General features: G+C 38.0%; 1 protein-coding gene across 2 annotated transcripts; it reads right to left on the reverse strand.

Moving 5' to 3' along the window:
* Positions 1–43: 43 nt before the first annotated feature.
* Positions 44–8,837, reverse strand: LOC143858159 (plant/protein). 2 transcript variants are annotated; one of them, XM_077368796.1, is made up of 5 exons: positions 8,382–8,837; positions 7,259–7,358; positions 7,047–7,182; positions 465–560; positions 44–348 (listed from the first exon to the last, which is right to left on the reverse strand). In XM_077368796.1, exons 1-5 carry the CDS (start codon positions 8,761–8,763, stop codon positions 211–213), a joined length of 852 nt encoding a protein of 283 aa, XP_077224911.1. In that variant the 5' UTR covers positions 8,764–8,837; the 3' UTR covers positions 44–210. The 2 variants fall into 2 exon arrangements, 1 of the variants encoding a protein (XP_077224911.1); XR_013238878.1 differs by having other exon boundaries at positions 112–348; positions 6,932–7,182.
* Between the last annotated feature and the right edge of the window lie 4,585 nt (positions 8,838–13,422).

Raw genomic sequence — 13,422 nt, forward strand, 5'->3', positions numbered from 1 at the left:
CAATTGAGCTAGAGGCTCAACCCCAACTCTACAAACCATCATGTTACAACAAAAGCCTCATTCATAAGATCAATCCCAGTAATGGGAATTATGTGATCCAAAACTCAGTCCTTTACAAAAACTTAAATATATTAGATTATATGCCACCGAAATTTTTAATGGCTTCTAACTTTGAATTTTACAACAATATTACATATTCAAATAAAGCTTTCATATCAAATCATCTTGATCTTCCAGCGAACGCTTTTTTGCTTTCAGGTTTAGTTTGAGGCTTTCAGGCAAAGGGGGCATTTTCCCTCTACGAAACAGAACTGCGAGAGCCCTCATCTTGTGGCAAATATCAAAGACCTACAGATGAACACAACATTGTAGTCAAGCACTGACCAAGAGGGGCAGAACTGAATACCATCATCAATCTTAGATGTATTGCGTCACATTGAGGGTATACTGGTCATTTCACTTACCGATGATGCTTCAAGTTCGGCAATGCCTTCACAACCTTGGCCCCCTCCCTGTAGTAGATCACAATATCTCGTGGCTTCTTGTTCATCTTCGAAGACCTGGAAGACAAGGTTTCAATCCTTCCAACTTTTGTTGTTTGAATAATTCAAACAAATAGTGCAAAGAACCATTCTTACACAATCATTCCTAACTCTAGAATGGTATTATAATGCTCAGGGTGGCATCAATCAATCCTAAATTCATGAAAATCAGGGTTGGTTATGTTTCAAGGTATACATTGCATTACAACTTTAAACAACATATGTTTGCAAATGCATGGCGTAGCAGTGTGTCAAACATATGAAGTCACAAGAAGTGGCAGGAAAGGGAAAGTGGCGCGTCTCAGAATAGTTTGAAACCAGGAGCACAAAAGATTTTCTATGTAAAATTAGGTTATAAAATCTAAATATGTGTTTCACATTTAACAGAATAAGTTATTGAGTGAATGCTTGTTTCGGGAAGACTTGATGTGTGCAAAGCACGTCATGTTGCAAAGGCAACGAGGAAAAAAACAGGGTTAATACTTATGACAAGTGTAAACACCAGAAAATTATTCAATAACATCCTTCTATTACCATGTATTAAAAGAAGGAACTTGAGATGAGAATAGAGGGAGAGAAGAGAATGAAGGATAAAACAGGGGAGAGAGAAATGTCATGACGTTTGGAAAGAGGGAATAAACCTCACGACTTTTTCTCCTTTGGCATTTATTCATATCAACCTCAGAAATTACATACGTTAAATAAAGGGAGAAAAATGAGGGTTATGACAAGAGTAAACACCAGAAAATTATTTAATAACTTTCTTCTATTACAATGTATGACAACAATTACAATGGAGTTCTCATCGCTTACAGTAGTCACATGTAAAAGGAGCTTGAGATGAGAAGAGAGGGAGAAAAGGGAAGATAATAAAAGATACAACAGAGAGGTATGTCATGACATTTGGAAAAAGGGCACCTCACGACTTTTTCTTCTTTGACATTTATTCATATCAACTTCACACACAAGTTAAATAAAGGGAAAACACTAATCTTCCCATATACTAAAACCTATGCTATACATAAATAAAATACACTTAACTGCCCCCTCAAGACAGGGCATAAATAATTAATTATCTAGCATGTCCAGCTTGCTAAGAACTCTCTGAAATTGGTCAGAACCATGTGCTTTGGTAACGATGTCTTCTAACTGATCTTTGGACTTTACATATGTAGTAGATATTAGTTTAGACTTTTTTTCTCGATAAATTGACAATATACTAAATTTAATCCTCCAATGAAATATGGAATGGATTGCTCTATGAATGGCTACTTGCTTTCCACATTATATCTTCATTGGCTCCTCAACTTGAAAAGACATCTCAGACACACGAGTGCTGAATGAAATTAACTCACAAATAGTGTGAGCCATTGCACTATAAGCAATTAACTCACAAGTAGTGTGAGCCATTGCCCCATGGCTCCTGCCAAACCCATATGTAATCCTAATAGTGTTAAACTTCCCAAGCCCTAGGAAGCTACCTTAAACCATAAATTGCTTTCTTTCAATCTGCAAACCTTATCGACCTCTCCCAAAGAAACAAACCAAGGTAACCACTCCATAAACACATACTCCTATAGGTAACCATATCTTAAGCATTTTTAACATCAAATTCCAATGATGGCAATCCACAATAAAAACCTACACGAATTTAATTAACGTGGCAAATGGCCCAAATGCCATAAAATAGTCAATGCCAAAGTTTTGAGTGTAGCTTCAAAATTGTTTGGCATTTAGTCTCTCAATCACATCATCAGGAAGATAATTCATCTCATAGACCTGTCTACAACCAACCAAATGTTTTCCAGTTGGCAAATCAGTAGACTCCCATGTATTGAGCTTTATGAGAGTAGTAGAGTAGTTATCACTTCATCCATAGCTCTTTCCCAACCATCATGAGAGAGGGCTTCCTAATACAACTTAGGCAAAAGGATAAAAGAGAAAATGCAAAATGCTTACAGGAAGGAGACACATTATCAAAGGAAACAAATTGAGCAATAGGATGTTGAGCACATGCTTAATTGCTTTAGCAAATAACAATTGGAAGATCAAGGCAACTGGCAATAGAACTAGGATATAGAAACATATAATCTAACTGATTAACTTATCGAATAATACCATTTGATGCCACCTTTACTCTCCTCATGTAAACCTATAGGGGTTGCTCATTGGATACATTAAATGGACCAGAGGAAACAACTTCGCAAGGTAGTGAAGGAAACAAGGAAGTAACTACTACAAAAGAAAAAGGAGTAAACAGGGCATGCCACTAGGTGTTCGCAAGGTTTTAAATTTTGGTTTCGGTTTCAGTTTCAATCGGCACGGAAACGGAAACATTTCGGTTTCGGTAGAAATCTTGTAAAATCACAGAAACGTAAAGAAACAAATGCAAATGATGAAATTTTTAATCTTTAAAAAAACATAAGCAAATGATGAAGTTTTTTAATCTTAAAAGAAACATAAGTAAATTATGAAATTTTAAGACGAAACTTTAGGAAGTGCTAGAATAAGCACAAAAACATACTTAGAAACCATCACATAAGCAACAAAACCATCCATAATGGCTTAATCAATCGAACACCTAGTGACATGCATTGTCACGCATGTCTAGAACAATAAAGTCAATAAAGAAGTACAATGTAATGAAGCATAAGGAAGTACAATGACCAGTCTCCCCTCTAAGGACCCCAACTCTTTGACAATACCACATATAGTTACGGGGTATTATTGGTCCCATGCTGATCTAACATCCCATGCATAAGATATGGTTACTTTAGTGTGTAGTTCAATGATGTTGCTTACCAAATATCATTCTCTACATCAATGAAATTAAATGAAATGAAAATAATAGGATCTCTTTTTTTTGTCGTTCCGACCATTTTAGTCAAATTCCGGTAAAATTATGGGAATTTCGGTTAAAATCTCAGGGAAATAATGCTATAATGCTGTGAAAGGAAATCATGTAGATTTCATTTTGGTGGGAATGGAAATGGAAACATTTTGGCTATTTCGGAGAAATTTCGGGGAAATTTAAAACCATGGGTGTTCGATGTTTTTAAACCGTCATGGATGGTTGTCTTGTTTATGAGATGGTTTCTAGGTGTGTACTTATGCTTATTCTAGCATTTCACGAAGTTTTATCTTTAAATTCTTTCATTTGCATATATTTCCTTATGTTTTAGTGACTTTACAGGATTTCCACCGAAATTTCCAAACGAGCCCGAAACGTTTCTATTTTCATGGTGACCGAAACCGAATTTTAAAACCCTGGTAGCAGGAGAGTCTAACTTAACAACACCTCAAATAAAGAGTGAACAAAACAAACAACCAAATACACAAAAAAAAAAGAAAAAGAAAAGAAAAATCAGGGCAGTGTTAGGAAAGTAGATAGAGTGAGAAGACTTGCCTTCAAGACTAAAGACGACATACAATTAATTAACATGAAGTCAAACCACATGGGACATTAAATCTTCTCACAAAAAATGTCATTCTTGAAAAATCGGCAACAAACCTCATAAAGATTAATTAACAAGAAATCAAAACGGTATAAGACTTTGAATATTTCTCATCAAAAATCTCATTCTTGAAAAATCATCAACAAACATTATAATACTGACCAGGAAAACACTTCATTCTATTTGGACCCCAAATATTAGAATGGACTAATGAAAAAAGGAACTAACTCCCGTTTATCATTTCTAGAATAAAACAGACTTTGTGACGCTGGTGTAACTCACAAGCTTCACACGCTAAAATAAACATTAGACGTACATAACGAGCTAAAGAGTTCAATCGATTTAGAGGCAGATGACTGAGCCGAAAATGTTAGAGACGTGGAGAGAGTTGAATGTAGAGCAACACCATCAAGTCCACGATCAAGATAATAAAATTCATCCAACTCAAGTTTGCCACCAATCACCCACTTTTTTATCTTGAAAAACACAAATGGATAAAAAGTAACAAACCACTAAAGGAATTTGATTAGATTACTGATAGATAAGGAATTGAAAAGAAACTTAGAACATAAAAAAAGTGAAGACGATAAAAGGAGAGGAGGTAGGGCAAACAATACCTCGATCAGACACAGTAAACAAACAAGCATCAACCAGCTATAGCAGATTATGAGAAAGGACAAACTTCTAAAGATGGTAACATAGACGAATGATGTGTCCTATGGTCAAAGCTATTGAATCAAAGATCCAGGGATATGACTTTTGCGAAACAAAAGGAGCAAATTTACATGATTTGGCTATAGTAGTCATGGAATTAGAGGGATGGTTTGTGGACTGCAGGGATGTCCCCGTGAGAAACATAAGTGTCGGTGCCAGTTCATGGAGTTTTTATGCAGTTTGTGTGGGCTACCATATTCATGGAATTTGAGGCTTTGAGTAGCTTATGTGATGCATGTGTGGGCTGTATGCTACCATACTATTGTTTGCATTTTTTAATTTGTATTGCAATGTTTATGCGATCGCTCTTTTGTTTTATTCGTGAGGATCATTTGCTGTTTTATTGTTAGTTGTCATGTCCGTGGATTTTAAAAGTTGCTGTCCTGCTTGTGTGATCTACGTGCTGCCTTATGTGTTGAATCAGTTACTTCAATGTTTGTGAGTTATAATAATGAGTGAAAGTAAACATAGCCTACCCATAGACCTAGGATTCGAGCACCTAGAGTGTAAGTCCCAAGACTGGAAACTAGCACTAGTACCGTGTTACAAAAATATGAAGAAAAATAAGGGAGAGAGAGAGAGGGAGGGAGGGAGGGAGGGAGGGAGGGAGGGAGGGAGGGAGGGAGAGAGAGGGAGGGAGAGAGAGAGAGAGAGAGAGAGAGAGAGAGAGAGAGAGAGAGAGAGAGAGAGAGAGAGAGCATGAAGTTTGAAAAGAGTGAGCATGCCTTTGGTATTTATTCATGTCAACTTTTGTTGATGTTTAACTTCCATTGAATTAGATCTATATATTGTTGAGCTTTATTCACAAATTTATCCGTATAATTCCATTTTGTTATTGTAGTGTTTCATTATTTTTTTCAAATTTCAAAATTTGATATTTCTTTTATTTTGATATATGGGATTCTTTGATTTAGATCTATGAGTGTCTAATCATGCTTGTTTATTTTTCCTTCTCCTTTTGTTTCTTTTTTTCTTCAAATTTTTGTCATATTTTTCTCTTTTTGCAAGTATTTTTCTCAATAAAAAATAGATTCCATGCTTAAATTTTTTACCTTAAATTTTTTCTTTTTAAATTTTGTTTTATGTGTAATGTGCAAATTGTACTGTTAATGTAATTAACTTGTAGTTTTGAACTTCAATTAATGATATATGATGGAACTGTTGATTAATGTATGTTTCGTTATTGGTTAGTTGTGACACTGTTTGAAAATTTGAAATTTCGTAATCTAATAATACCGTGTAGCACTGCAGAATTTTTGTGTAACTGTACCTTGTGCTGTATAAGTTGTGTCAGCATGTCTGAGCTTTGGTTTAAGATGGCCTAGGTGGATAGGAGCTTCTGTCTTGCCTGCATTGTTATTGATGCTGATTAATAGATCTCCTAAGGGATTCTTCAAGAACTCTAGAGGTTTGAGGAAAGGGGATACTCTCTCTCATTTTCGCTCTGAAGGATTGCGCTTGTATGAAAGTTGGCACTGCTTAGGGTAGTTTCTCATCTAACAGCTGCTCTAGACGGATTAGTTGGAGCGTTTTGAGCTACATCCATTGTCTCTCAACTAGGCTTACTGTTGATTCAGATCGGGCAAGGGACAAGATTCAGTTTTTGATGGACCCTTGGAGCAGTGAGGGTTCTCTCAAGGAGACTACATATTCAGAGTGGCAATTGAGTTGAATGTTAGTGTGGCTTGACTCCTTTGTGAGAGAGGATAGTCAAATATCTTAGAAGTCTCAATGTTGTAGGAATTTATTTGAGCATGAGATTGAGGCTCTAGCTGAGCTAACTGGACCTTTGGAAGCGATTTATTTGCACATCGGGGGGTGTGTGTGTGTGTGTGAGGCATTTTGAGGTTTTCTTTTAATTTGACATGACAGTTAAATTAGGCGAGAGGGTCACTAAAATACCAGATCTAGGTTTTTTCTATTCACTCATGTCTTGATGATGCATCAGCCTACGGAGATGGTTGTGTAGCTCCCAGCCTCACACCTTTGAAAGTATTTCTAAAATATTTATACTCCCTCCCTCTATATTGTTGGCTCTATTGTGGTTTGTTGGAGATCTTTTTCTCTGAATTATGCTAAATTAAACAAACATTGAAGGCTCCCCTAAATTCGTACAAAAACCAAGAACAAGTAGCAACAAAATCATTAGTATCAATTCAACCTTATGAATAATAGCTGGAATGCATGCAGGAGAGAGAAAAACACTTAAAAGAAAAGCACCTGCAAACATTATCAGCGGGGAATGTGGGAAAAGAATAATTGCATTCCTCAACCAAACACTACATATCCTCATCATAGCCAAGAATGCCATATAAGGGAGATAATTGATACTGACCAGGACTCCTTCCCTAACATCCTCAACATGCATGCGGAACTTTGTGCCACTTCTCGACTGCTTAGCCTTATTTCCTATTTCAGGTCTTTGTTTTCCAGATTTAGAAAACAACATTCCAAACTCTCTTTCAACTTCACTGGGAAAAAATAGAAAATATTAGTTGTGCCTATGAATTTTCAAGCCAAAGAAAAACCACCAAAACCAAGTCAGACCTGCGACTTCTTCGTGTTTTCATAGTGCATAGTTGATTTTCTCTTTGGGTCAGCACATAAACTGGCTTTGAAGCTTCTCTCCATGGATTGGCCTCCAATACTGAAGAAACCGAGAAACTTTACTAAGAGTGGACTTTGTTGAATATATATATAAGAATATTGAGGAATATGGCGGGCACTTGGTCACCGACAATGAAGTACACTTATTAAAAAATGCTTCAGAAAATTGAGTTAATCGTAGAAGATAAAAGGAAGAAGCACAGGAAAGGATATCATAAAAGGTTAAGTGATTAAAGATGTCAAACAATACCACTTTTCATCAAACAATAGGAAGGATAAAAAGGTTGAGTGCCATAAGAACATTCTTTTGCATTAAATCCTGTTCATGATTAGTCTCTCATACTAAAATATTTCATGTTTTAATGGCAAAGCGAATTGTAGTCTTGCTCTGTATCCATGAAAAGATTTAAATAAGTAGAAGTAAAAGGACTTAAATGAAAAACCAAAGAAGATGCGTACGCTTGACTTAACAATGTGATGAATTTTTGAAGACTTCACTTAAGTTCAATAAAGCTTCTTTACTCTGCTCAAGTACTTGTGCCCCTTTGCTTTCATCTTGTGTCATGTGAACTTATTTTTAAGAGTTTGTTTGGCTCTAGGAGTATGCTTGTAATTGTTAGAGAGAGCATGTGTTCATAAAGGTGTTTTTGTCATTAGCAACTTATAGTAAGTCATTGTACTAAAAGATTTCGTATGAATGATATAACAATTTCTCCCTCACGTTTTTTCTTTCTTCCCTCTTCCCTCTCTCTCTCTCTCTCTCTCTCTCTCTCTCTCTCTCTCTCTCTCGTATAACATGAGCATGAGGATGATTGATGTATTTTGCACCCAAAACTCAAATCCAAATCCAAATACAAAAGCATGAGGTATCCAAACGTGGCCTTAAGCAATTCATAAAAAAAAAGACTAAAATTTGCACAATATGCATCATAATATTATACAATTCATTATGATGATAATGAATTGTAAAGGGATAGATAGATAGATAGATAGATAGATATAAGAGGAGGGCATAGGCATACATGCAAAGAATGGTTGGAGTCAGAGGAGATGATGTGGGTACCATCATAGCTGCTATTATCAATGGTTTGTTCAAGGTGGCGTCTCATATCGTAAGCCCGAGAAGAAACTTGCTTCACGAATTCCTCCGAACTCAACGGAATCCTTCCATCCATATGAAGCGCCCTCTCCAAATCATCGTCTTTTTCGTCTTCTCCTCCTCCTCCTCCTCCGCTAGAGGACGCGCAGGACATTTCTCTCCGCTTCCTATTATCATGTTCGAGAAAGGAGGGGGAAGAGAAAAAAGAGCAGAGAGAAGGTGGGTTGTGATGATTTTTAGTATTTGTAGAGTAGGCCAAGGAGATTCGTCTCGACGGATGGTTTTGCCGGAGGGGATTGTTGGATGTGAGTACGATCGATGTAGACACGGTAGGAATGGATTCCATAGAGTCTGGTGGAGGAAGAGACTTTGAAGACGATACACTGCTTCCCCTCTCTTTCCCTGCTCCATTTATTTATTTTTAACTTTCAACTACTTTCTTTGTGGTGAAGGACTTGGGGAGTCTAAGTGGCTCACCAACCATTTTACTTTTACCACTTACTTTCTGTGGGATTGGTTAGGGAGGGCCCAACCTCACCTGCGTTTGGTTGGGACCAAAGGGGTGGAAATCTCGAGTTAGGAATTGGCACAACGATCTCAGATGTTAGATGCGTACCTTGGAGCCTGTGGTTTTTTTACAGAGTCGTCGGAGTCCTAGGCAGTTTAGAGTACTTGCATGTTTATCCGGTCAATGTTTGAGTTTCCTTATGGAACTGGGTTTCTATTTGTATATCCGAACTTTTACGAAGATTGCCTCATAGGTTTGAATTCCTTCTTAGGGCGCTTTCCTATTTACTTGGAGTTGCTACCATTGGAGGTGTAAAGACCTTTCTGACCTTGCTCTATAATAGGCAAGTTTTGTACTTACAAGTTTGGTGTAGAGGCCATGTGTCATGCGCGTATTGGTAGGACGGATTTTACCGCTGACATAATGCTCCCCACTTCCTCAGGCCGTTTTGGGCCGAGTAAGTAGCTTCTTCAGGACTTAGGGTGAGTTGAGCTATTGGGTTTTAAATGGAGCTTACTAGAGTCAATCTTTAAGTTAGATTGTGCTTTAGGAGATTTAAAAGGTGATTGCTCAGATTGGGGAGCTCGACTCATTAACCTCGGTTCGATTGAGATTGAAGGGATCAGTGCCAGCTTATTCGGGCTCCATAGAATTGGAGAATAGGTGGAATTTTGAAAATTGGTAGGAAGTTGAACCGTCATCGGCCCTTGGAATGTGAAACGTCATATCCAGTCATTGACGATGGACGTTACATTAGTAACGATGCATTGTATGCAACCTATTGTAGACACCTCGTTTTGCTTCACTTGTCTAATGAGAATCCGTGGCGGCAAACCCAATGATGAATCTCCTTGTCTTTAGGAGTAATGCCTTTTATAGGCTTGCAGAATGATAACCAAATTTCAGACCAAAACTCTATTTCAAAACCCGCAGTCCGAGGACCTAGTTGATGAGTCAATCAGACCCATTTCCAAGGACTAAAATATTTTTTGCAAAACACTTGAGCCTTAGGCCTGTCACACACTGGAGCCCTAGGCTCACCACAAAACCCATGCCCTAAGCCCAACAACCCAAGCCTCGTTCTCATTTCAAAATTGTCCATAAATCACCTCCATATGGCCACTCGTACATCTCTGACACCTTTTCCGACAAAAAAGTGAAAAATGAATATCCCCACATCGACCAAGCACAAAACCAACCTCCTTCCACGAGTCTATAAAGGTCTTTACGCCTTTCGAGAAGTGAGGAGGTGTTAGAGTTGGTGCCCTAAAAGTCAGTGCATTTTGTCTTTCCTTTCAATTAAAGTATCAATAAAGTTTCATTCCATAACATATTATGGGTATTAAATATATGAATGTGTGTGAAGCGCTTAACTAGTGACACATATTCGTCCTTACGTAGCAAAGTAGGAATGTCATGCTCAAGGATTCACATATCCAAGGGAGCAAGGAGATATGGCATTCCGGTTTTTTGCAAACATTAAAAGTTCCTGGTTGGGGTTGAGATTGGACATCTCTTCCTGTATACAACCAGCACCATACTTGTCTACATGCACGTGTCATGAGATGATTTATCTCGGTTATCTGGGTAGTGGACCCTAAGCAAGAAGAGTGGGTGCAATGATTGGATCGCACACTGAACAAGATCACATTAGAACAACCTGTGGACAGGAGATTATAAGGTTGTTCTACTAGACATGACCCTTTACATGTCTTTTGACCTGAGTGGTCATATTGGTCTGTGGGCCTGTTCTAGGGTTTTGGTCTATCTTATAGTGGTTCTTGTTTAGAGCCACATTCGGATAGTACTGGCTCCCAGGACAAACCCTCGAGATCAATAGGGATACCCAATATGGAATTCTCTGCCCTAAACTTTAGGGAAAGACATCTACAATTTCAGTTAGAACGGTAAGCCTATTAAAATCCCTGGCCAGGTGGATTTGATAAAAGGTTTATCACAGAGGTCTTGAAACATTAAGAAGTTTAATAGTTTTGCAAATGCATTTGCAAGGCTTACGCAGCTTGACTGGAATGATTTACCATGAGTGGGCCAAGGGGGTAAGAGGTGTCCACCCCCCGTAGGACTCAATTCTGTAGATGTAGATTGAAGAAGAGACTTGCACATACTAGATGTGGTTAGGGGTAAGATGATTTGACGGTCATCTTCAGGGTTAAGTCTTGATGGAGACCACTGACTCAATGCGATTATAGTTTTAACTACAGAGTGAGATCGTAGTGGGGCCTACTGTTGTGTTCTGCAGGATCGATCGTCGGATCCCTGCAACGATCCCACTCATAACTCGAATGACCCGAGTATATTCTTATGAATGAGGGTCCTGCATTTTATTTATAAGCACTTACGAATATGATCTGATGGAGAAGAAACATTGGAAATGTTTAAAAGGATTTTAGAAATCCATTGGAGCCTTTTCTATTCCCATTGGTTGGGATTTAATATATTTAATATATTAATTAGTAAGAGTTATATAGTAGGGGTGAATTATCCTGTATAAAGTTGATATTACAGATGGGGGATGAATTATCCTGGAGAATCCGGCCATGGGGTGAATTGTCCTAAAATGTAGGGATTTGTTTCCTACAATTTAGGATCAAGCTTTTGAGAGATATTTTAGGAGACTACATCTCTAAAAAGTTAGGAAAAGATAACCTACCTTCAAACAAGAGTATATTATTGGTCATTGTAATCCTATTTGATGAGAAACTCAACATAGGATAGAATTAAGGAGCGAAATTGTAGGGAATCAATATCCAAACCAACTACAACCACCTAAACCTATTTAATGCCACACTTGGTCGAATTTTGTTGATCCCAACTCATACCAAACTAAAAAAATTGGAATTCCCTCTCTCTCTCTCTCTCTCTCTCTCTTCTAGTCTCTCACTAGATTCTCTCTATATACTCTCTCTCTAGGAAAACTAGTTCTATTTGATAGAATTAGATAAAGGCTTCAAAAGAGAAATTGTTTCTGTCAACCTAAAGGACTGATTTATATCAGCTCTTTGCTGAAATAAAAGTTATTCCATCTCTAATTGTGCAAAAGAATTGGAATCTAGCGATTCAACTTGCGGATTCGTGGCGTTGAGAACGTGCGCAATATTCGAGGAGTAGATCAAGCAAAAGAATTCGTAACTTCGAATTCTAAAGGTAAAGTACTGAGCTTTGTATGTTTTATTTCATCACCATAAGATCATCTAGTTCTCTAGGATCTTGAGTTGACGGACGAAATCAAAGAAAATTTTTATTCTACGCAATTTCTAGCTTCGCTACGCGTAGCGATTTAGCCTATGGATGAAAACCCTTCCAATAGGAGGAACTTCACCCATTCCAAGGTGCTGGGGAGGAGAATCTTCACCTTCCCTACACCCTAAAGATTCCAAAGAAGCTTCCCCCAATCACAAGAGTTCTCTTCTTAGGTACACTATTGGCGGTCCTACTAAGCTCGAGATTCCATTTCCTTGGTAGGCCCACATTCACCCCTTCGGAGGATCTCAGACCACTTGAGGGAATGCAGCCACCCCACCCCCTTTACTTCATTTGGGTAATCTCTTTTCTTATCTTATTTATTTTTTGTTGATTACTTGCTTAAAACTAGTGAGCCTTGCCCATTTTGATTTAGGCATAGGAGTCTTAGGGTTAGGGCCCATATATTCCATGGGCCCCACATTTCTTGCCTAATAGGAAAATAATAATAATCCATATTTTGAGAGGAGAAGCTCTCGACTTTGGCCCATTTATGGCCTAATTTTATGACTCTCACCCCACTTTCACCATCACTTTCTTCTCTCACTCTCTCTCTCTCTCTCACTCTCTCTCTATCATTTCTTTTTTGAATGAAACAAGGGAGTGTCCCACAAAGAGGAAGTTCATTGCATGATTTTACTCCACAACCCCTAGCTCATATTTTGGGAGGAGGGAGCCTTGGAGTTAGCCAGTCCATGGTTCAATTTCATGGCCCTCGACATAATACCTTCCTCTATGTCTTATTTTTCATTTTTTCCTCAGAATAAAACAATGGAGTATTCACAAAGCCAAGCAATAAAGGAAGGAGGTTTGGGAGAGATATCCCATCTCCTAGTGACTGATTTTTAAGGGATTTATGCAATGGCTTGCATGGTGATCCCTTATTCTAAGAGTTATCCCCATCCTTAGTAGAGACCAACGTAAGTTGGATGGGTGGGTGCGTAACACCTTCCAAGTCTATAACCGGAATGCGGACCCAACTTTGGAAAGCAAGACGGTGCTTACTACAGAGTCATTATGGGTCATAGGCCTTAACCTAAATGGCGCCTCTATCTCACTTCCTTAAGGGTGTTCGGTTTGTCTGATCCCATAAGGAAGGTCCAAGACAAGTGAAATACTCCAAATGATTTTTTTAGGGTATTTTGGGAATTTTAAAAGTTTTAAAGGATGGATTAGTAAATCCACAGTATATCTAGGGTTTCCCCTATAAGTACATATTTAACCCAAGATTTACAT

The sequence above is a fragment of the Tasmannia lanceolata genome, unplaced genomic scaffold (assembly GCF_043159265.1).
Source record: "Tasmannia lanceolata isolate RefF3 unplaced genomic scaffold, GAP_Taslan_0.1 ptg000025l, whole genome shotgun sequence".
NCBI classification, from domain to species: domain Eukaryota; kingdom Viridiplantae; phylum Streptophyta; class Magnoliopsida; order Canellales; family Winteraceae; genus Tasmannia; species Tasmannia lanceolata.

Bases quoted from the DNA above. Each gene is read 5' to 3' on its own strand.
- LOC143858159 (XM_077368796.1), bottom strand. From the start codon at position 8,763: ATGGAATCCATTCCTACCGTGTCTACATCGATCGTACTCACATCCAAC. The intron at 7,183-7,258 runs GTCTGACTTGGT...ATTTTTTCCCAG, and splicing joins AAAACACGAAGAAGTCGCAG to TGAAGTTGAAAGAGAGTTTG. The intron at 561-7,046 runs GTCAGTATCAAT...CTTGTCTTCCAG, and splicing joins ATGTTAGGGAAGGAGTCCTG to GTCTTCGAAGATGAACAAGA.